The following is a 22,886-nucleotide window of genomic DNA, read 5'->3' as shown; positions in this document are numbered from 1 at the left end:
CATGTCCTGACTGTCAGTCAATGTATGGACACAAGTATAATACTGAACAAATTATAAGAATGAACATAACAGAGACAAACATCAAAGAAATTATGTTAAACAAAATCTTGAGACAAGATGTCTTACCGTGTCGTAAAATTTTCTGTAAATATAATACAAAAGTTGTTTACAGAAATAAGTACTTAATCATACTAGATAATATCTATACGCACATAAGTTACTTAATACCTCCGCCAATAATTAGCTAAAAAAATGTATATTAAACAAATTTAAAAATTCCGACAACGATCTTTCTGGTAGTGTGAGTGTCCATGGGCAATATCACTTTAGATAACACTGGCTCTCTTCTTCTCTTCTTTTTCTGCCTCTCCATTACTGGAGGTTGGCCGTCAGTCTCTTGAAGCGTGTCTTGTCCTGTGCCAGAAGCAGCAACTCTTCCGCAGTTGCAATACCCGTCCACTCCCTAACGTTGCGAGGCCATGATTTCTTATTTCTACCAACACGCTGTTTACCATGGATTTTAACCATTATATTTAATTGAAGGAGGTGGTAGTGTTCATGGCGCAACACGTGGCCCAGGTACGCAACTTTCCGTTGTTTAATGTTCTGCATAAGTTTTTTCGACATTCCAACTCGTTTCAGAACCTTCTCTGTAGAGACCTTCTGGATCCAGCTTATACAAATCATGCGACCAAAGCACCACATCTCCTTCTTCTTAATTGTCCAAGCTTTACAGCCGTACGCTGGCTATACTCTCCATTATATAAGAAAAAAACACCAATACATATATTATTATTATTTAGTTTAATGTAAATGGAAGAAAAATGAGAACCACAAAACACTAAATCTGATAACTTTGCACACGTACTATTGTATCAATAAGGCCAAGCGTAATCCGAGCCCACACCGTTTCAACTTTTCCAATTCCATCCAACCATTTCTCAGGGTTGCCACTAATCCTCAGATGTCCCAACTTTCATAACAAATATTCAAAAATGTTTTAAAAGTCGCCCGTCAACGAATACAATAGAAGTAGGACAGCGGTATGGTTATGTTTAAAGATATGACGTCTGTAATATTTTATTATGGAATGAAAGAAAATGTCTTTTAGATTTCGTATATATTTGGGAATAATAGTAGTTTATGTTTGATTTATGCAACTTTTAGCATCGCTCTTATATTAGTGAGACCGTTATTATATTTAATGTAACAGAAATTTGAGTATACAATTGCAAATATTAATAAAAATATACATAACATATATAGGGTGACCGAAAAGTCGTGGATCAAACGCAAATAGGGGATAGATGAGGTCATCAGCTGCAAAAAATTATTCTACGGGAGGTCTCTAAGCTCAACCCCAGCAGAGTTATAATTTATTTTGCGTTTCTATAACAAAATTGACTTTTTTTATTAATTCGAAATTAATAAAAATTAAAATTCGATGATGAGTCCTTGCGTTACACATAATATTTATAATTGTTTATTGAGTGTATTGAAGATAATATTAAGTTAAACGATATAAAATTATTTCAAATCATAACTTTTTGGTTACTTCGGACCCCACTGTGAAAAAAAAATTACTCTACCGAAAAGTGACCCTGTATTACAAGTTTTGGTGCATTTAATAGGGATTCTGCAAAGGTATTACACGTGGCTATGAGTCGCTCTAATATCTTTCTAGGAAGAATTACAAACAATAAATAATAATAATTGTGAAATAATTGTATTAAAACCATTATTTCTCAATTGTATTAAAACAATAATTTCTCAATCGTTGTTTGTAGGAAACAAAACATTGTTGAAAGTATCTTCGTTCTACAAGCTAACTTCTACTTCTTATGAGGAAGATTGTTTTTTTGAAAACAACTTCAAAATCGTTCTGGCCGCGTGTAAATGTACATGCAAGAAGTCGTTGATTAGATTGGCCTCCTGACCTCAATCCAATTGAGCATGTCTGGGAACATCAAAAGAACAAGTAATGCTCTAATCTTACTCCACAAATATCAGGGAGACAAGAAAAATAATTGCAGAAGAGTTGAAACGTGTTCGTCAAACGTTATTAAAAACATCGTGGAAAGAAGGATTTTAGCAAGAGTTCACATTATTATTTTTTAATATTTGTAACTTTATTAATTGAAAAAAATTAAAAACATCTTGTCTTTATTACCGACCACATCCTAATGGACGTGTACATCGGATTTAAAGAATTCATCAAAAAATTATAACCAGAATCCACTACACGTATACAATTAATTGAAATCGGCCTAAGAACGTAAAATTCCTAAGGTGCCCGATTTTTTGCTAAAGAGTTTACATCTTACTTCTCCCAGTGTTTCCAATCCTGTCGCAAATATATCTAGTTCAAGGCCGTAACTATAACTAGAACTGTAAACATCTGTTAAATTATTTAATTAACGTTTTAAATAATTCTAATTTATTACCAAAAACGAATGAAATAGAACTATGTTGAAACTGGTAATTCAAAACTGAAATAGAAACTCATTTATTTCCATTTAATGTTAAATATGTATTAATTATGCTTTAAACGCGTGTAAATTGTTTATAGCGAAACAACATTTGTTGTCACTTTACAGGATTTGAATGTCTATAATTAATTAACTCCACCGCAATGTGTGTTTCATGAAATACCGGTGGCCGATAATTAGATACAATTGTGATAAACCAGGTTACATTCAACTATATTATTAATAAAGCTAATGGAAAAGTCGTCTATTAGCTTAGAGTAAACGAACGCCGGCTGCGAACTAATAAATTTATTATTACTGTGTATAATTGAGCAGTTGGCTTAGTGGCTTCAGCATGCGACTCTCATCCCTGGGGTCGTAGGTTTCATTCCCGGCTGCGCACCAATCGACTTTCTGTCTATGTGCGCAATAAACACTCGCTCGTACGCGCAAGTTGAAAGGTAAAGAAAAACATCGTGACGAAACCGGCATGCCTTACATCCAAAAAGTCTACTGTTTGGCACAGAAGGTTGATCACCTACTTGCCTATTAGAAATTATCACGGAACAGATACATAAATCTGAGGCACTGACCTAAAAAAAATGTTGTAGCGCCATTGGTATATTGGTATAAACACACACAGTAAGTTATTACGCACAAAGAGATTAGACGGTGAAGAAAAACATAGCTAAGAAAACGGTATGTCACGAACGAAGGCTGATCAATAAATTGCCCATAAATAAAATAATGAAACAGATACAAAGGCAAAGACCAAGGGTTGTAGCTCCACTGTTCTGTCTGTTTCTTAAATATCAACGTCATTTTTGTCAGTTGATTTCGGTAATGGCACTTTGAGTGCCTCTAAAAGCTCTCCATAAGACGGAATAACAATTGGTGAAACATCTGAATAATGCCTACAGTATCGTGAAATTCACGTAACCAAGGTCTGCCTTCAAAATATTTCTTGTACATAGTTATATAAAAGCGCAACTCTATAGCATATAACTAGCAACAATTTTAATAATAACTAATAATTAGAATTACGAAACTCAATTTATATTTTAATATACGTAGGCGCTGTTGCAAACTTGTCGCAAACTTAATTTACGTAACTTAATATTGATATCGGAATCGCTAAAGTGACGTGATACGCTTAACCTTATATGTAATTTTAAGCAAAATTATCTGCATGATTCTCACTAAATTCTGACTGTTAATGTATCAATTATCAAACAGACAGAACAAGATTCAGAGATAAAACTCGACGTTAAATATGATGCCGTTAGCCCAAAACTTATAGGGTTTTAAAAAAGGCATAGTTTATCCTGAATCTCGACTTTGATCTTACCCTTATTCTCCAACACAAAGTATTTTTTTTTACTTAGAATAATAACAGTAAACAGCTATTGAATAATTCAATTATTAAACACATAAAATTTAATGTTGGACAGCGTACTGTAGCGCTGATCTACAAGCGCTGTGCAAACACTGAAAGAGCTATGCAAATATTTGTAAAACAATATTGTTCAACTCAAATCCACCAACAAACTGAAGCGGACGCGAGCTTCCGTATCTCCTTAACACGTTATGCTAAGTTTTTAGTCACTATATAAAATTGTAGTTAACTTTACCTAAACAATAATTCAAAGACAATTCCATACTAAAGTAAACTATTAAGAATAAATTTAAAGGACCTCGACTAATCGAAGTAGACCTTTTTATAGTACGCAATTGCGAAATGAAGAGGTGAAATTTCCAACTATAATTTGTCTAACAAATTGGGAAATGGTTTAATGTCCTCGGCGGTGCATACAATGCTATATAGGAATCGTTTTAAATAGTGTACCTATTCACCTCGGCCGTATATCAAGTGAAACAAAAGCATTCAACCTCAATATGTGTTCAAGGTGTCGGTAGGTATTCAGTGGAGCGAAGTTAAAGGAGCCAACTTCGCGAGTTTGCCCCCGGGGCCGATCCAACTTCTCTGTTGCAATAAATAAGGATTTTAGCGACAAATTACCTCCCAAATTCACCCCTTTGGAAACTTTCGAACTACTTAAAATGGGATACGCAAAGTGATCGTTGATCACAGATCCGCGTCGAAAGATGCACGTTTTTCTAACGAATGCTGTTAATGGTTGTATTTTAAAGATTTAAAAAACCGATAGATTTTCGTTATTTTCGATTTCAGAGCGAAAAGACGGCTTGCGTTTTAAATTTTTTTGTGTGTTCACTAAAATAAAAGAGTAACTTGCTGAATCAAAGTATATTTTCTAAATAAACGTTAACTCACCTTAGCACCGTTGATAATTATTTCTGCACCGAAATCTAGTTTGCGCGGGCCGCGCACGATCCGGGTGTTTCTTTAATAATCTACGTGCTGTTCACACATGTATGAACATCTGCTCATTGATGCTTGATCACTCCATGGCGGCATGTAGAGCCCCTTATTGTTTTAACAACTTAACGTTTTTAATAATAAATTAATTCTTTTGTTCTATTTGTAGTCGCCTAGCGGCTACAATTTATTGAATAATATAGTATTTTAATAAAAAGTACATATGTATTTAAATCAGTTCAGTTGCAGTCGGTATGACTTAAATTAATTAAAAATATATACCCCAGCAGTTGAAGGGTCTATATTATTATAGAGTTAGTTCTTGTTAGCCCAGTTGTTGGAACTTTTCGCATAACACGGTAGTAGTACGATTAAATTCTCAGTATCCCCTGAACCCCTCCGGTACCCAGAACGCATTACAATATTAAAAAATAACACCAAACTTTACCAGTTTCTACAACAAAATTTGAACAACGAATCTACAAAATATATGACATTAATGACCATTGTTTTGAAATTGAAATTTGAAGATTTGAATAAAGTTGAACCAATCAGGAAAAAAGCACTCTGTCGTGAACTACTCCCGCCATCTAGTAGTGCATGCAAAAACTTCTTAAGTGAAGTGAGTCCAACTGTGAAATTTTTCCCCCAAATTTAGGAGGATTCAAGTGGTCCTGGTGGTGTAAATTTATATACGGTAATTTTAAGGGTTCAAGATTTTTTTTCTTAAAAAAACGCACAATTCCATTTATATTAAGCCTCGAATCCAACCAACAAACCAATGTAAACTCCAAGCGTGGCTATAACTGAAATATCAAAAAGCTATATTACTCCAAGCTAGAAATAATAGCTATTATTTAACACTGTTCAAATTACTAACTAATGTTGTTTATGCAATCGACTTTACACGGTATTATTTGAAGAGGAAGAAATGTATCGACTTTTTGTTTTTTTTGTGCGGTTTTTACCCAGAATACACATCTTTAAGAAACCATTTTCAGCAAACTGATTCAATTATTAAAATATAAATATAACCTTCCTTTATAATTTTATATTTAATTGATGTGTTTTTTCAATAATTGATAATATAATTTCTAAAGAAGATTAAGGTGTAAAATTATTTTATAGATAAATTGACTTAAATATGTACAACAGCATACACAAATCCGCGTGGGCAAGCGAAGCTGTTTGCGGAAGCTATTCAAATAATTATAATATAACAATAATTATAAATATATAATTGTATCGCTCTCAACAAGACCCCAAGGTTCTAAAAGATTAATTATTCGTAGAATTCTACAATTTGTATAGATAAAAATGGGTGTGGTGGTATTTGATAATACCTTTGTTCTATAGAAGATAATGTAGATATTTTCCACTATGATAGAATGTCCGATATCTTATTACAGCGAGCTTGTTAACTGTCGAAACGCTCCTCGAATCACTGCCTTTATGGCCTGCTCTGCCGATATTCACCTCCGTGATCATTTATAACGAAGGCATTTCCGATCTAAAGTATACTTAAACACGTTCTGATAGGGTAGAATATTGCTTGCCAATGTATTATCATATAGGCAGATTTTTTGTTGACTATGAGGAATAAAGAAAAGCATTGGACGGCAACTCCATTGAAAATCACGTTAAAGGAAAGAGGTTGCTATAAAGAGTTTTAAAGGGTAGCTTTTTGACAGAAAATACTTACCTAACGTATATGTTTACCCCTAAACAATTTCAAACAACTTTTTGAAAAGGTTAATTGAAGTCTACAAAGCTTTGCTGTATCAACTACCTTTTAGGCGAATAATATAGGTTTGGAAATTTTTTCCTTAAAATTCAGTCGAAATTTTAAGAGAACATTACAAATTCATTTTAAATTAATAACTTCAAGCACTCACCAAAATTTTTAATATTTCAACGAATTTTAACTTCAAAACAGTATTAGGATTAGATAGAAGACATAAAATAAAAATAAAATAAAATATGTTTATTATGGAACATAAGATACATGTATCACTTATTCCACGTCATTAAATTTCAATTTGTAGGCATCCCTACTCATCGGCAAAGAAGACAGAGGGTGTAGGCCGAGAGAAAAAGCCGGCGTAAAAAACTCTCGGTACTCTTTTAAAATATCAAATCATCAAATAACACTTATTTTAAAACAAATATCGCAAATTAATTAGAGGTAGCCTGTCTAGCACTAGTCCCAGGCCCTTTTATCAACTAGATAATCGTTGACTTTATAGTAAGCCTTTTTACACAGCTTTTCTTTAATACATTTCTTAAATTTATTGAAAGGCAGAGATAAAAGAGCCTCTGGGATTTTATTAAAGAAGAGTATCCCTTTCCCCAAAAAAGAATTACTAACTTTGGATAGTCTAGTACGGGAAAATTGCAGCCTGCGTTTGTTCCGTGTATTAACATTGTGCGTATGTTCTATTCTAGTAAACTTATCACTATTTTTGTATACATACATAATATTTTCATAAATATATTGCGAGGGAAAGGTAAGTATATTAATTTCCTTGAATTTATCTCTAAGAGATTCCCTACATTTTAAATTATAGATTGCACGAATAGCCCTCTTCTGCAGGATGAAAATAGTTTCGACATCAGCAGCATGACCCCATAATAATAAGCCATAAGTCATTAAGCTATGAAAGTAACTAAAATAAACAAGTCTAGCTGTATCGACATCAGTTAGTGAGCGAATTTTTTTAACCGCGTAGGCTGCAGAACTAAGTCTCTTCGCCAATCCGTTAATATGAGGGGACCACTGAAGTTTTGAATCCATGGTGATTCCGAGAAATACAGTTGTATCATCCAGATTCAATTCCTCATCGTTTATAATTGGTCTAGTATCCATAACCCTTGCATTTTTTGCAGAAAATTTAAGGCATTTTGTCTTTTTTGCATTAAGTAGAAGGTTATTCATACTAAACCAATGGACAATCGAAGATAGAGCATTGTTTACATCGTCAAAATTTGTTATTTGTCGTTTGATTTTAAAAATCAAGGACGTGTCATCAGCAAACAAAACTATCTGATGTTTTCTTTCTACCATGAAATGTAGATCATTTATATAAACAAGAAAGAGGAAAGGGCCAAGAATTGAGCCCTGTGGTACCCCCATATCTACTTCCGACCCAGAGGACCTCTTACCATTCACTTCTACCTTCTGAGTTCTTCCGTGTAAATAGGAAGTCAGAAGATTCAGTGCGGTATTCTTGATGCCATAGTGACGGAGTTTCCCGATTAAGGTCTCGTGTTGGACACAATCAAATGCTTTGGATAGGTCGCAGAAAACACCTAAAGCGTCATGCGACTCCTCCCAAGCCTTAACTATATATCTACTAGCTAGTCGTTTTGCCATGTATATCATTTATAATAAAAAAATAGGGGTTGATCATAGAGGGGTGAAAATTAGGGGTTGTATGTATTTTTTAATGCTGTATCATAAAAAAATAGAAATTAAAAATTTTGTCTAAAAAATAAAAATAAAAATTTAGGGGTGGACTACCCTTAACATCTGGCGGGCTGATTTGTGAATCTAAACCATTCCCAGATCCCCTTGAAGACACACAAAAAATTTCATCAAAATTGGTTCAGTCGTTTAGGAGGAGTTCAGTCACATACACACGCACACAAGAAATATATATATTAAGATATAACTCAACACCGGCATCGGCTGTCGAGCGACCCTTGGTAAAACCGAACTGATTATTATGTAATAATTTGTTTACGTTAAAATGACTTACCAGTTGATGTAATATAATTTTTTCAAATATTTTACTACAAGTAGGTAGTACGGAAATTGGTCTAAAGTTACTGGGGTCGGACATACTACCTGCTTTAAATAAAGGAATAACTTTACTATGTTTCATTAGATCGGGAAACTCGCCACTTTTAATACAATTGTTGAAAATTATAGCTAGATGGGGAGCAATTATATCAATTATGCTACTAATTATTTTTACAGAAATACCCCAAAGATCGGTAGTGTTCTTAATGTCTATTGTTCTAAATATCCTAACTATATCGTCGACACCAATGGGTCGGAATGTAAAACTGACCTTGCACTCGTTTACATTATCTTTGAGCAGCGATTCAGCGAGGGCGGGAGATGATTGAAGAGACTTAGTAGTCGAAATTGGAATGTCAGAAAAGTACTTATCAAAAACAATCGCTATCTCTTCATTAGATTTGATTTTAGTGTTATCGACACATAGTTCGATGTCTTGATTGCGATCCCTGACTCTTCCAGTTTCACTATCAATTATCTTCCAAGTCATTTTAGTTTTATTGGTACTATTTTTAATCTTGTTTTTGATATTTAAGGACTTGGCCGCGTAACAAACTTTCTTAAATAATTTCGAATAATTTCGAACATAAAGAATAAATTCTTCATTATGATTGTATGACTTTTCAGCGTAAAGGTCATACAACCGTCGTCTACTTTTATAAATTCCCGCTGTCGCCCAATCACTAAACGATTTACACTGCGAATGAGAGACTTTCTTTGGGGTAAAGATGGTGTTAAACTCTTTATTAATACAATCACTTAGATTGTTGAATTGTGTATCAACGGTAGTACCTACCGGTAATAAAGGTAGGCTTTTACCTATATTATGTCTAAATCTCACCATTCGCTTTTTATTTACTGGAACAAACACACTGCTCTTATTTACTTGTTTCACCACTTTACATTTTAGCGCCACTAACTGTCCACAATGATCCGAGCTAAGATCAGTTGTAATTGAGGTTTGCATTGCCTCTGCATCTGTAAATACATTATCTATACATGTAGCAGTGGAGCTTGTAATTCTAGTGGGCTCATGAAACAAGTTAACAAGATTGTACGATTTTAATAAAAGATTGAATTTTTTACTAATGGAGGTATTTTCTAATAAATTTATATTGAAGTCACCACATACAATAATATACTTATTGTTCTTAAAACTAACTTTACACAAAATTTCCTCCAACTTTTCTTCAAAAAACTCGTAAGATGCACTTGGTGGTCTGTAAACACTTAAAATAATGCAATTCTCAATCTCTATATAGGCTACCTCCAAAGAGTGTTCTACAGACAGACATACGACGTCAATACGCTCTTTATACTTTAAATTTTTATTAACAATAATCAAAGAGCCCCCATGAATCGCCGACAGTCTGCAAAACGAACTTGCAACTTGGTGCTGATCAAAGTTAAAGATGATTTGGCATTCTCTAAGCCAATGTTCGGTAATGCATAGGACATCAATTTTACTTGATTTTAAAAACAACTCCAATTCTAATTCTTTGCCCAACATACCTTGCATGTTTTGATGCATCAAGTTTAAACAGTTGTTGTTAGTAATATTACATGTTGAGCTGAGTTGTACTAAATTATTGCTAGAGTTTGCCTCTATTGTCACACTATCTAATTTAAATTATTAATACTTAATGAAGTGCTACTGCAAGTATCACTACATTCTTTTAAGTTAAGCTGCTCAATAGAAGCAGTTGTCTGAAAAGCTAAATGTTTAGCTTTAGTTGTAAATAAGAAGTAAGATAGCATAGTAGCTATCTGTTGTAAATAATAATTAGGTAAGCGGAACCTATCCTTTGTCAATACATACTTATTTTTAAATATTCAATTTATGTCCATTAAATTAGGTAGTGTACCTAAGTCACAATTTAATTGTATATTGTTAGTAGTTAGGGTATTGTGCAATAGCATGTTTAACTTATATCTAATTTTATTTTCCTTTGGTGCACCTTTGATGTAAGGAAATGTATACAAGACAATATTCTCTACATTAAGTGATTTTAATTTATCAATAATAATAATATACAAGCATGCTACGTTATGGTCGATTCGTCTAACCCGTACTTAATCGTTGTGTGTCATGTGACTGAGGTATGAAAATGTTTAATTATAGATATCTTGATAAATTATTGATTATTTTCGAATTCTTTTTCTCTATACGCTTACTTATTACGCTTTTCAAAGCCATATTCTATACCGATCACTCTTAATAAAACTTTTTTTTTCATACTGTCAAATAGCCAATAGACTATTGTGTATAGTGCAGTATTTTCCAATCCTTGCTGTGCCATGCCCTACCTAAGCCTTTCTAAAATTCTCATGCTCCTTATGTAACATACATAATTATTAATACTAAAAGATTTAATTGTTCACTTAAAAAACTTAAATGTTTTTAAAGGTTTTAGAAGAAATTACTCGGACGAACGAAACACAGTAAGTAAAAATTACTGTGTTTCGTTCAAAACATATAAAGAAAAGCTGAAATTCAAATTCCAAAGAATTTTCAAATAACCCCTCCTAACAATCAAAATGCCCCCTGTGGGTTGTGGGCCCCACGTTAGCAATCACTGGTATAGTGTAATAGTCTGGCTCTGGCCTCTGGCTAATGAAAGAAGATAACAAAAAAGCGCGGCAAATTAAAAAAAAAATAGTATGGTATCCCTAAAAGTTTTATATATTTTGTGGATTAAACTTACTTGATACTTGATGTTATTTTATGTTTAAATAATATATCAAACAAAACAAAGTTTATTGTTTTATTTGATATAATATTTCGGAAAAATACTCGAAAAAGACTATTTGGAAAAAATATATAATAGAAATAAAAATGAGTAATTGCATGAAGTATCAAGACAATAAATCATACTAACCTAAGAAATTCAAAGACATTCTGTGTTGCCATCGGAAAGTTTTCAAATAATTCAATTATCTTCTTTCATTAGCCAGACTATAGCACTTTTTATACTTGGTAATTCTCTTTCACCTCATTCTGTCAAATTGTGTTTACGCTGTGATTAAAAGAGACAGATGAAAACTAAAGTTTTGTTAACCGTGCTATTATTAGACTGATTGAGTTTTAGTGAATAAGGACGTTTTTATTTATTTATTTATTAAGAAACAAATAAATAAATTACTTTAATAGGAACAAAATTAGGCAATGAAATATAAAGTTAGAGAATTTGAATCCTGAAAGAATTTTACAGAGAAATAATAATTATATACAAACATCACAGCAGAATGGTAGGCAATTAGATATTACAATATTAAGGAGATTATAGCTATGATAGTAGGTGATATGAATGTTAATAGCTAAATCAAACTAGTACACCGTAGAAGTAGAAGAGAACACTTTAAGGTGCTGGTTTTTAGTTGTTTCCGGTCGCAATTCGCCTTCGCTTTTGTCATCATGTTTGCCACCAACGATTGTCAATTATTTTGTCAATTGTCAAATTGTATGTGATACTTGGTATTTGGTAGTCCGTTGTCAAATGTCACTATTTGCAATTTGCATCTTGCAGCCTGCAGCTGGTACTGACGTCATTTGTGCTGTTGCAGATATATTGATTTTTCTTATTGGAACAACTTAAAGAGGAAGATTTCCACAAATCTATTGTAACCATGGGAGACTCCCTTGATGGGAGTGAAAATGCCCCAGAAGCGCAAAATGTGGTAGTCGTTGATTTCCAAGACTTCGCAAATTACCTTCGTCGCGCTGCAACGGTACTTTTACCGGAGGATGATATCGTGCCACCGGCATTGAATGCAGCTTTAGAAGATAAAGTTAATCAAGATTGCATTAGAAAGTTTATTTCGGATTTTCAAGTCACTTCGCTGTATGTACAGAGATTTTCCCTTAAAGGTAAGAAACAATGGCCCACCCACTAGCCGACGAGTGATGACGTTGTTTATGTAAATGATGAACCATGTAAGTTTTGAATAATATTACTTAATTTATAGAAACTTATTTCTTGTTGCAGAAGATGACAGTGAACAGCCAACAGAAGGAGAAGAGGAAAAGGAGGCAGTTACCTATCAGATCGGCAACGAGGTACATACTATTTTAATTTGTCTCTGAAAAAAATACTGTAAATATTTATTAAATCACTGCAGTATAATAAACTTATGACTTTTAATCTGTACCAAAAATTACTTAATTTGTTTTGAATATAGGTCCACTTTACATCACCACGAGTGGCAGCTTTGGTTTGTATCAAAAGAGGTGCAGTGATTGAAGCGGATAAGTCTATCCACAGTCAACTCCGCCTCATCAATTTATCTGATGGGTCTCCTTATGAAACTCTACATGCCTTCATTAGCAAGACCATGGCTCCATTCTTTAAAAGCTATGTTAAGGAGAGTGGAAGAGCTGACAGGTATTTTTTGAAATCTAAATCACGTTAAATTCCATAAATCTTAATTTATAGTTATAGAATCTTTTACAAATTTTTCAACATTACACACAAATTAATTTTTTGGTGCTAACTTTGTTGGCACTTGTTATTGGAAAAGGCAGGCTATTAAATAGTTGTGCTACCTCAATCATCTGCCTTTTCTTGCCAACTTGCAAGACTTAATTTACTGTCTTAAATCCATACAATCGATATTCATTTCAAATTTGTTTTAAACTCAATCAAAATATCTAGGTATAATAATATTTTACATTTTTGTTTTGATTGAAATAAGATTTAATCTCCTTATAAGTGCCAACTACTTGTAATGCTTACGTTCATATAATGAGTTTGTGGGTTAATGATAAAATATAAAACAGTCCTCATCCATATTTTTTCTCACAGCATAAACACAAATTAACAGGAAGAGATGAAAGAATACCTTAGTTACAATAGTGCAATTACACTGATTTATTTTTTATAAATAAGTTATATTTACAGGGATGGAGACAAAATGGCACCATCTGTAGAAAAGAAAATAGCTGAATTGGAAATGGGTCTCTTACACCTTCAACAGAATATTGATATTCCAGAAATAACTCTGCCTGTTCACCCTTTGGTTGCTGCTGTCATTAAGAGGTATGTTAAAGATTTAAAACTTACAACAGAATGCCAAAACTACAGTACCAATACCCAAACTTAAACCTCTATATTTAGTTTTTCTTCAATCAGTTTGCTTAAATGAATACTTGGTCATATTAACTCTGTTTGGGCTTTACCGGCCAACTTTACAATATATCATATTGATTTAATTAACCAAATTGACAGTGTATGAATATAAGATTCTGATGTCTGAAGAGTTACTGATAACGACTCTTTGGTCGACCAAGTCTATGTTATGAACTAAGGAACTTAATGAATTACACAAATCCATGTGGACAATATTTATATTTATCATTTCGAATAGAAATATTACAATTTCCTTTTTGTACATTATTCTAGAGCTGCAGATGAGGGTAGAAAGCCACGTGTGGCCGATTTTGGTGATAAGGTAGAAGATTCAACATTTCTTAATTCGCTACAAAATGGAGTAAACCGATGGATAAAAGAAATTCAAAAGGTAATATAATTCGTTTTTTTATAATTTCTATTATTAGACAGTATTTTTTAGAATACCTAAAATTTAGGATTTTTTTTACAAGATATTCAAAAATATCAATTATTTAATATATGATTTATTTTATAGGTGACTAAACTTGATCGTGACCCATCAAACGGCACGGCCCTTCAGGAGATTTCATTTTGGCTTAATTTGGAGAGAGCCCTACATCGCATTCAAGAAAAAAGAGAAAGTATTGAGGTAACACAATATTAGTTCTTATATTATTCTTTTCCCTTTTTTCATAGCCCAAACATATAATAGTTTTAAGCCATTTAAGCCTACTTATAATCGCAAAGACTGATTGTATGATTAATATTTTAATAAAAAAAAAACATTTAAGCCAAGCTCATCCATGCTCTTTTAAATAGTAGTCAGTAATTATATGAAAGCCAAATATTAATATTGATTTTTCTAATACCATTTTAACAGGTTGCATTAACACTGGAGATCTTGAAATATGGCAAGCGTTTCCATGCCACAGTCTCATTTGACACTGACACCGGTCTAAAACAAGCTCTCGCTACTGTTTCTGATTACAACCCGCTGATGAAAGACTTTCCAATTAATGATTTACTCAGTGCTACTGAACTTGAAAGAATAAGGTATGTTCATCATGTAAACTTTTTTATTCATTAAAACCCTCAATTTGACTTCATAAATAATATTGTTCTTGTTACAATATAAACATTCGAATCTCTGCGAAACAATTGTGTTCTACCTAAAATGTTAATAGAATGAAGAGATGCAATAAATCTGTCCGCCCAAATGTTAGTTGAAGAATGGTTTTCGCTGTTATGTAAAAATATATAAAACTAGATGACCCGGTGAACTTTGGATCGCCAACATATATTTGTTTCAAAACTTAATACGAGATTTTTAAAACAGATCAAAGAGATAGGACCTTATACTACACCTATGAAACACAAATCTCTGAATCATATATAAATATATGACAACCAAGTGACAATTTTCTATTTCTATAAAGACATTAAATATTTCCCAGCTAGGAACAGTTTTTAATTGGAATATGTTTTCCACCTTTGAAATCTTCCCTGAACTTCCACAAATATTTTTAGATTACAATTAGCCAAATGGGTCCAGCCATTCTCGAGTTTTAGCGAGATAAATGAACAGCAATCCATTTACATATACAGATAAAGCCGGGCTTTGAAGTTGATATACTTTCAGATTGGCAGTACAACAAATATTCTCCCATCTACGTAAGATCCGATCCACAAAGTACCCAATCCAACGTGGGCTGCGGCTTGTTGAAGCTATCTCGCGTGACCTTGGACAACAACTACTCAAGGTAAAAAATATGCATTAAATGTTTTTTTTTTTTCAATATTTAGATGAGACATTTTTAGACCACATGACAAGAGATTAAATAAACAAAAATTTGATCAAGTTTAATTTCATCAAGTAGCTAAATTCACGTGAGTAGAATTATTATTAGTATTTGCAACCTGTACGTTTAAATACAATACTTAATTTTTCTATACATGTCAAAGAGTATAGTTGAAAGGCAAGTGGTTTGCATTCAACTACATTTATCTACAAAAATGCATTATAAAGGGTTTAGTGCTACATGAGTGGTAAATGTATTAAAAACATCAGAGTAAAATTTATCCTCTGACAGGTTCTAGGTACTCGGCGTTTGATGCACATCCCCTTTGAAGACTTCGAAAGAGTAATGACGCAATGCTTTGAAGTGTTCTCATGCTGGGATGACGAATATGAGAAACTTCAGGGATTATTGCGGTAAGTTAATATTCATATTCCTTTTTTTATGAAAATACATAATTTTGATTGCTCAACTTATAATCTCTTTAGACTAGAATGATACCCAATTTTCAATTCATTAACTGCACTCTTTTTGTCAAATTGTACTTAAGCTGTGAACAAAAGAGACTGATGAATTGAGTTAAAACGGTGGTATAGGAATGGATTTATGTGGCGAACGGTGTAAGGTTTAATTACGAAGGAAGATTTTTTTTTAAGTATTATAATTATATAGATATAAATGACGATACAACCAACCTCAAAATATCAATGTTATTTTTTTTATTCATTAACACTTCGTTGCAAGCATATATAGAATTATAGTACAATTAAAATAATTAAATAAAAAGGAGAGCATCTGGCGGCCTTATCGCTTTCGAGCGATCTCTTCCAGGCAACCGCTTTAAGGAAAAAAATAATTAGATAAGGTGAGCGCAGGAAGTGCAAAACTACATAAGACATAATTATTTATAAAAAACTAATAAAACAAAGCAAAGCAATTAATACATGTAAAAAGTGAAAAGGACAATAATAAGAAAGGATCCATGAAAAAGAAAAAGTGCACATGAATCACGATAATTTTAGATCAGCACGAATGTATATTAGTATTACCAACAACTTCATAGTTTTTTTTCCCATTTGATAAAAATGTTGTGTGTTCCGATTATATTTGTTTATTTTATTACAGCGATATAGTAAAGAAGAAGCGTGATGAGCACCTTAAGATGGTATGGCGTGTCTCACCGTCCCACAAGCGTCTTCAAGCTCGTATGGAGCATATGCGACGCTTCCGTCGGCATCACGAGCAGCTTCGTACTGTGATGTTGAGGGTATGTTTTATTTTGGTAAACTATTCCTTGCTTCTATTTCTGAAAAAAAAAGTGTTTCAAATATCGATGGAACGATTTATTATAGGGAAGAAAATAATAGACAAAATAAAGAATACAGCTTTAAGAAAAACAAGGTAACACATGTAACAATAAAAATAAATAAACTAAAGAAGACATGGGCGGGGTGGGATTTACTTGGCAAGAAGAACAGAAAAGTGGAGCAATAAGCTACTAAACTTGTGCTCAATGTACAGCAAACGAAAAAGAGGGAGACAACTTAAAAGAAAGGATAGACCAAATTAAAGAAACAGCAGGTACATGGCAGAAAGTGGCACAGTACAGAGAGGAATGGCGGGATTTGAAGGACGCCTTCGTCTAAAAAGGGGCACATAAAAGAAGATAGAAATAGAATTGCCTTTAACTGTAAAAGTATCGAAATTAAAGGCTAAATTATTATTACTATTATAAAGAAAATTAATAAAATATGTAGCAGACATATTACACTGAAATTATAACTGCTAATAGCTGAACTATCAAATGAAATTTAACAGTTATTATTCTTTGTAATTATCATATTAAAAAAAAATCTTTTGTACTTGAGAATAATGTAGATTTTGGACAAAAATACTAGCTCTTTACCTTTTTATAAAAAGTAATAATTTAAAGTCTCTATATTGATAAAACTAGATTACAACTAAATATTTTACGTGTGTTTGACCAAACTATAATCATTCTTTGTTGCTTTTGTAAGAAAGGAAGTCCAGTGCTTTAATATTGTTGACTCATTAAATATATTTTATAGGTGCTACGTCCTCGAGCAACTCCAGCAGCTGATACTGGCGGTAGTGGAGAACCAGCTCAACACCACTCCCTGCCCATGGATGCGGCAGATGCCAATGCCATTGCTGAGGTAATGTTTTTGTAGTTAATTTAGAGGTTAAAAAGGAAGCTGAATTAACTAATGGGCTACGTCAATTAATCAATAGCTTAATGTTAAGAAACATAAAAAACAAGTTGAAGAAATATTTTCATATGCATTCTCTCCTAACAAGAATGCTATTGTTACATTAATACAAACCGCAGTGGTTTCAAATGTAATATTCCATGATTTAGATTGTTCTGTAAGATCAAAATCATCTGGTTCCTTTAGAAAACTCTATAGCGTTACGCGTTCAAGTATTACGTAACGAATACTTGAACGCTCAGATAAACGTTACGATGCGGGGTGGGGATTGAATTACGCGTTATTGTTAATATTATTTTCGACTTTCCAGTACTTTACACCACATAATGGTAACTTTTAGGTATAAAGAGTCACTGGGTGGTCACGAAAAACATGGAATTCCAGATGTCCGAGTTACTAAGACATACAAAAACCACCTCAACTTTGCAATATAATTATTTAACGGCAAAACATGTTTATGAATAAGGGTTTTAGTTTTATTATCATCGAAATGTTCACTTTATTATAGGTAAACCTCGCTTACGAGAATGTGAAGGAAGTGGACTGCTTGGACATATCTCGCGAAGGATGCGATGCGTGGGAGGCGGCAGTGCGACGTTATGAAGATAGAATTGGTATATTTTTTACTTTTTAAATCATTTATTTACATCGGATTAAATTAATTGTTTTATCGTCGCAGTTCTAATTTCTATGATACTTTTTCCACAGAAATGAATTTTTTTACGTAACATTTCGTCATATAAGATCGATTTAAATTCACTTTAAAAATCCAAAGTGTTTTCATCGTTCTTTATTTCCTATGGAGTCATTTAAATCAGTGGCTCAACAACCTCTTTAGGTCTTGGGCTCAGATTTCTGAATCTGTTTCATGATCATTTTTAAATCTAATAGGCAAGTAGGTGATCAGCCTCCAGTGTCTGACACACGCCGTCGACTTTTTGGGTCTAAGACATGTCGGTTCCCTCACGTTGTTTTCCGTCACCGTTTGAGCAAATGTTAAATGCTCACATAGAAAGAAATTCCATTGGTGCTCAATTAGATTTAAAACGGAACACAAAAATAACACGTCAATTTGTATATGCTATTTGGTTAAAAAAAATGGTTTTAAATAATATCTAATATATGAATTTTCAGATCGCGTTGAGACCCGTATAACAGCCCACCTCAGAGACCAACTGGGTACAGCAAAGAACGCCAACGAAATGTTCCGTATCTTCTCTCGGTTCAACGCTTTATTCGTCCGTCCGCACATCAGAGGCGCAATACGGGAATATCAAACACAGCTCATTCAACGTGTCAAGGACGACATTGAGAAACTACATGAAAAGTTTAAGGTACTAATTGCTGTGTTAGTTTTCCTATACTTATAATTTAGGATTTGTTTCTTATTTGGAATTAAATGTATTTGTCTTGGTTTGAAATTTCTGTTAATTAGTTCAAACAATCATTTTGTAAGAGATCCGTTGTTTCTCAATTGCTTTGAGTAAAACTTACGTTTGCCTGATAAAAATTAACACAAAAAAGACAATAACAATTAAGGATACATATAGATTTAAACGAAATTCTATTAACCCCCTTACCTTCCTTACTACCTTCCAGCAATATATCTTTATTATAAATTTTATTTAATCCAGGTGCAATATCCTCAATCGAAGTGCTCCCGATTGTCTTTGGTACGAGACCTACCACCTGTAGCGGGTTCTATTATTTGGGCGAAGCAAATCGATCACCAATTGACAGCCTATTTGAAGAGAGTTGAAGATGTACTTGGTAAGTTTAGTGTAAGAAAATGCATGAGTATTTTATAGTTTCTTTTAGTAAATAAATTAAATCATATTTAAATTTTAATAATCTATATAAGAAAGACTATTTTATAGAAATATTTTATGCAAAGCCTAATTTAACAAAAAAAAAATTAAGATTTACCAATCAGTCATCAATATAATTTTAAATTCATAGGCAAAGGTTGGGAGAACCATATCGAAGGACAAAAGCTGAAAGCAGATGGCGACAGTTTCCGACTCAAGCTCGATACACAAGAAGTGTTTGACGAATGGTCACGAAAGGTTCGTGCATTTTATTAACTTTTCCATACTTTATAAAATCACTAGAGCAAATGCCGTAGTGAGTGTGTGAATTATTGTTTTAAAGTTCTGAAAGAAATATCGAATTTGACGACCTTAGTAACTATTTGGTATTGGTATGGATTGTCACTATATTAAAACCAGCGGTAGATTTTAAAGGTATTTAAATTTGTATGAATGAGAATTAAATGTTGCCATTTTAGAATTAATGTTTACACAATTTAAAACTAAAATTATTTAGACAGTCGTAATTGTGTTATCAAAGGTGATATATCAAAATTGTGTTCATTAGAATTTTAATGTTACGTCAAACACAACTAAAGAATAAGACAATTTCTTTCTACTTTGTTATTATATATTCATATTAAAAAAAATGCTTTCTTGTGTAGGTACAACAACGAAATCTAGGCGTATCTGGCCGAATCTTCGCCATAGAGACAGTCCGCGCTCGTTCCACGAAAACTGGAGCTACAATACTCAAATTGAAAGTTAACTTTTTGCCCGAAATCATCACGCTGTACAAGGAAGTGCGCAATTTGAAAAATTTAGGTTTCAGGTATGTTTCAAGAAATATTTGACTATTCACCAATAAATTATATGAAAAGTATCAAAAGGACATCCGTGTTTTATACTTTAAGTTTTTAATAAGTAATTAATAGATTTCATTAAAACAATATTCTAATGCCTTTCAGAGTTCCCCTAGCGATCGTGAACAAAGCTCATCAAGCGAACCAACTTTACCCGTTCGCCATTTCGCTCATAGAAAGCGTACGTACGTACGAACGGACGTTGGAAAAGGTATGTCTAAAGAATTATATCACACAAAAAAACGCACATAGCAAACAATCAGCTTTATATACATTAGAAAACACAATACAAATTAGATGACACCAAATCATTGATCAATAATTAAAGTTTATTATTATTAAATACATGACAAATTTATTTATTCGTAGTGTGAGTTTCATACGTTTTAAAGGTCATAAATATTTTGTATGAATAATGTAGGTGTCACTAAAACACGTATTTTTTCACGCAGCTAAATAATAGGAACCATACAAAGGTAGATTTATTTGTATTTGTAGAGCATGTGTTTTACCATAATGTTTAGTTCATATTTGGGTTTTTTTATCAATAAAGAAGTGCCGCTTACTCTTTCTATAAGGAAATATTGAGTCATTATTTATAGCTTTATATATATTTTTTGTAATTAAAACTTTTTAGCTTTCGTTATGTTTTTGTTTATAATAAGAAAAGATCCCTTCAAATATATATATTTTAATTTTAACACTTTGTAATAGATTCGCGACAAGGCATCTATAATTCCTCTGGTGGCTGGTTTACGTCGAGATGTGCTGAACCAAGTATCGGAGGGGATGGCACTTGTATGGGAGTCGTACAAACTCGATCCATACGTGCAGAAACTGAGTGAAGTTGTTCTTATTTTCCAAGAAAAGGTAATATTTTATACTCTACCCGTAATCTTTATATGTATTTATAATTTATATGAAAATAATATTTTGAAAGATTCTATACTATCTTTCATTTACTTGTAACTTAATTTTATCTACAGTTCTCACATTAAAACATATGTATATATTCTTTTGTGAATTATGTACAATCTGGTTAATTCATTCCTAACGTCTAACCCCAGTAGCTTAGGTTAGTAAGATTTGTGGACATTAAGTGTGATTCTTGTATGTACAAATCGTAATAAAATCCAACAATTAGGAGTCACAGATTGCCTCTCAATTTTAACCCTTAAGTCCAACATTTACGTACCCAAACTCCACAATACAGAAGTAAACCGTTTTAGTGTAAAGGGTTTTGGGGTTTGGACTCCATTTTAACTGATGATTTTAATATTGATATCGTTTTTAACAGGTCGAAGATCTTCTGGCGGTTGAGGAGCAAATCTCTGTAGACGTACGTTCTCTAGAGACGTGCCCGTACTCCGCTCAAAGCCTTGCGGAAATCCTCAGCCGCTTGCAGAGGGCCATTGATGAATTATCTCTTAGACAGTATAGCAACTTACACCTGTGGGTACAGCGGCTCGACGAAGAGGTAATATATTTATTAGTAAAGTATTAGAATGGTATAGTCCCAAATTGGTCTTGAAAATTAACAAAGCTTCTCGTAGTTTTTTGTGTATAAAACTGATGATTTGTGTTAAAAATAAATATTATTTAACAGCGAATAACATTGATTTAAAATGTTTAAAAAAAATCAATGGCACTACAACCCCTTTAGGTCTTGGCCTCAGATTCTGATCAGTTTCATGATCATTTTTAAATCAAATAGGCAAGTAGGTGATCAGCCTCCAGTGCCTGACATACGCCGTCGACTTTTTGGGTCTAAGACAAGTCGGTCTCCTCACGATGTTTTAATAATGTTAAATGCGCACATAGAAAGTCCATTGGTGCACAGCCGGGGATCAAACCTACGATCTCAGGTATGAGAGTCGCACGCTGAAGCCACTAGGCCAACACTGCTCACTTAAAATGTTTTTAGCAAAAATTATATTATTTCTCACTGTTATAGGTTGAAAAGAGTTTAGCTGCTCGTTTACAAGCCGGCATCGAAGCCTGGACCGCAGCACTACTTGGAAAGACGAACGAGATGGACCTGTCTATGGATACATACTCGCCCACTGAGCCAACACACAAACCTGGTGGTGAACCAGAGGTATTGTTTTGCTTCTCTAATACTTTAAACCTATGACATATAGGATAAAACTTGATTTGCGAAGAGTGGGATTGTAAGTTTTAATTACCATTTTCTTTTTAAAATATTTTTCACACTAAATTTAAATATCCTGTTAGATAAACGTCATACTTGATTTAACTTATATATTATACATTCAAAATCAGTGGCGCTTCAACGTTTTTATCTCTGGGCATCTGGTCGTTTTCTGTATCTGTTTCATGATCATTTGTCATTCTAATAAACAAGTGGGTGATCAGCCTCCTGTGCCTGACACCGTCGACTTTTTAGGTCTAAGGCAAGCCGGTTTGCTCACGATGTTTTCATTTACTGTTAATAAAGGACACATAGAAAGA

At 33.1% G+C, this 22,886-nt stretch overlaps 1 protein-coding gene across 5 annotated transcripts in view; it reads left to right on the top strand.

Moving 5' to 3' along the window:
• Window positions 1-12,128: 12,128 nt before the first annotated feature.
• LOC125050367 (dynein heavy chain, cytoplasmic) overlaps window positions 12,129-22,886 on the top strand; it is a 54,654-nt gene continuing 43,896 nt past the window's right edge. For 3 of the 5 annotated variants that reach the window (XM_047650149.1, XM_047650146.1, XM_047650147.1), the window contains exons 1-21: window positions 12,129-12,476; window positions 12,595-12,665; window positions 12,788-12,990; window positions 13,507-13,644; window positions 14,008-14,125; window positions 14,252-14,365; window positions 14,597-14,769; window positions 15,356-15,476; window positions 15,807-15,928; window positions 16,638-16,779; window positions 17,582-17,689; window positions 18,252-18,357; window positions 18,878-19,077; window positions 19,378-19,513; window positions 19,703-19,809; window positions 20,217-20,383; window positions 20,520-20,625; window positions 20,867-20,890; window positions 21,129-21,284; window positions 21,712-21,891; window positions 22,369-22,512. In XM_047650149.1, coding sequence (XP_047506105.1) covers window positions 12,236-12,476; window positions 12,595-12,665; window positions 12,788-12,990; window positions 13,507-13,644; window positions 14,008-14,125; window positions 14,252-14,365; window positions 14,597-14,769; window positions 15,356-15,476; window positions 15,807-15,928; window positions 16,638-16,779; window positions 17,582-17,689; window positions 18,252-18,357; window positions 18,878-19,077; window positions 19,378-19,513; window positions 19,703-19,809; window positions 20,217-20,383; window positions 20,520-20,625; window positions 20,867-20,890; window positions 21,129-21,284; window positions 21,712-21,891; window positions 22,369-22,512 — 2,877 coding nt within the window. In that variant the 5' untranslated portion in view covers window positions 12,129-12,235. The remainder of the gene's footprint in view (window positions 12,477-12,594; window positions 12,666-12,787; window positions 12,991-13,506; window positions 13,645-14,007; window positions 14,126-14,251; window positions 14,366-14,596; window positions 14,770-15,355; window positions 15,477-15,806; window positions 15,929-16,637; window positions 16,780-17,581; window positions 17,690-18,251; window positions 18,358-18,877; window positions 19,078-19,377; window positions 19,514-19,702; window positions 19,810-20,216; window positions 20,384-20,519; window positions 20,626-20,866; window positions 20,891-21,128; window positions 21,285-21,711; window positions 21,892-22,368; window positions 22,513-22,886) is intronic. The other 2 variants (XM_047650150.1, XM_047650148.1) reach the window with 1 other exon arrangement.

This window comes from Pieris napi, chromosome 6, assembly GCF_905475465.1.
Source record: "Pieris napi chromosome 6, ilPieNapi1.2, whole genome shotgun sequence".
Lineage (NCBI taxonomy): Eukaryota > Metazoa > Arthropoda > Insecta > Lepidoptera > Pieridae > Pieris > Pieris napi.
This window is presented reverse-complemented; position numbering and strand designations above follow the sequence as displayed.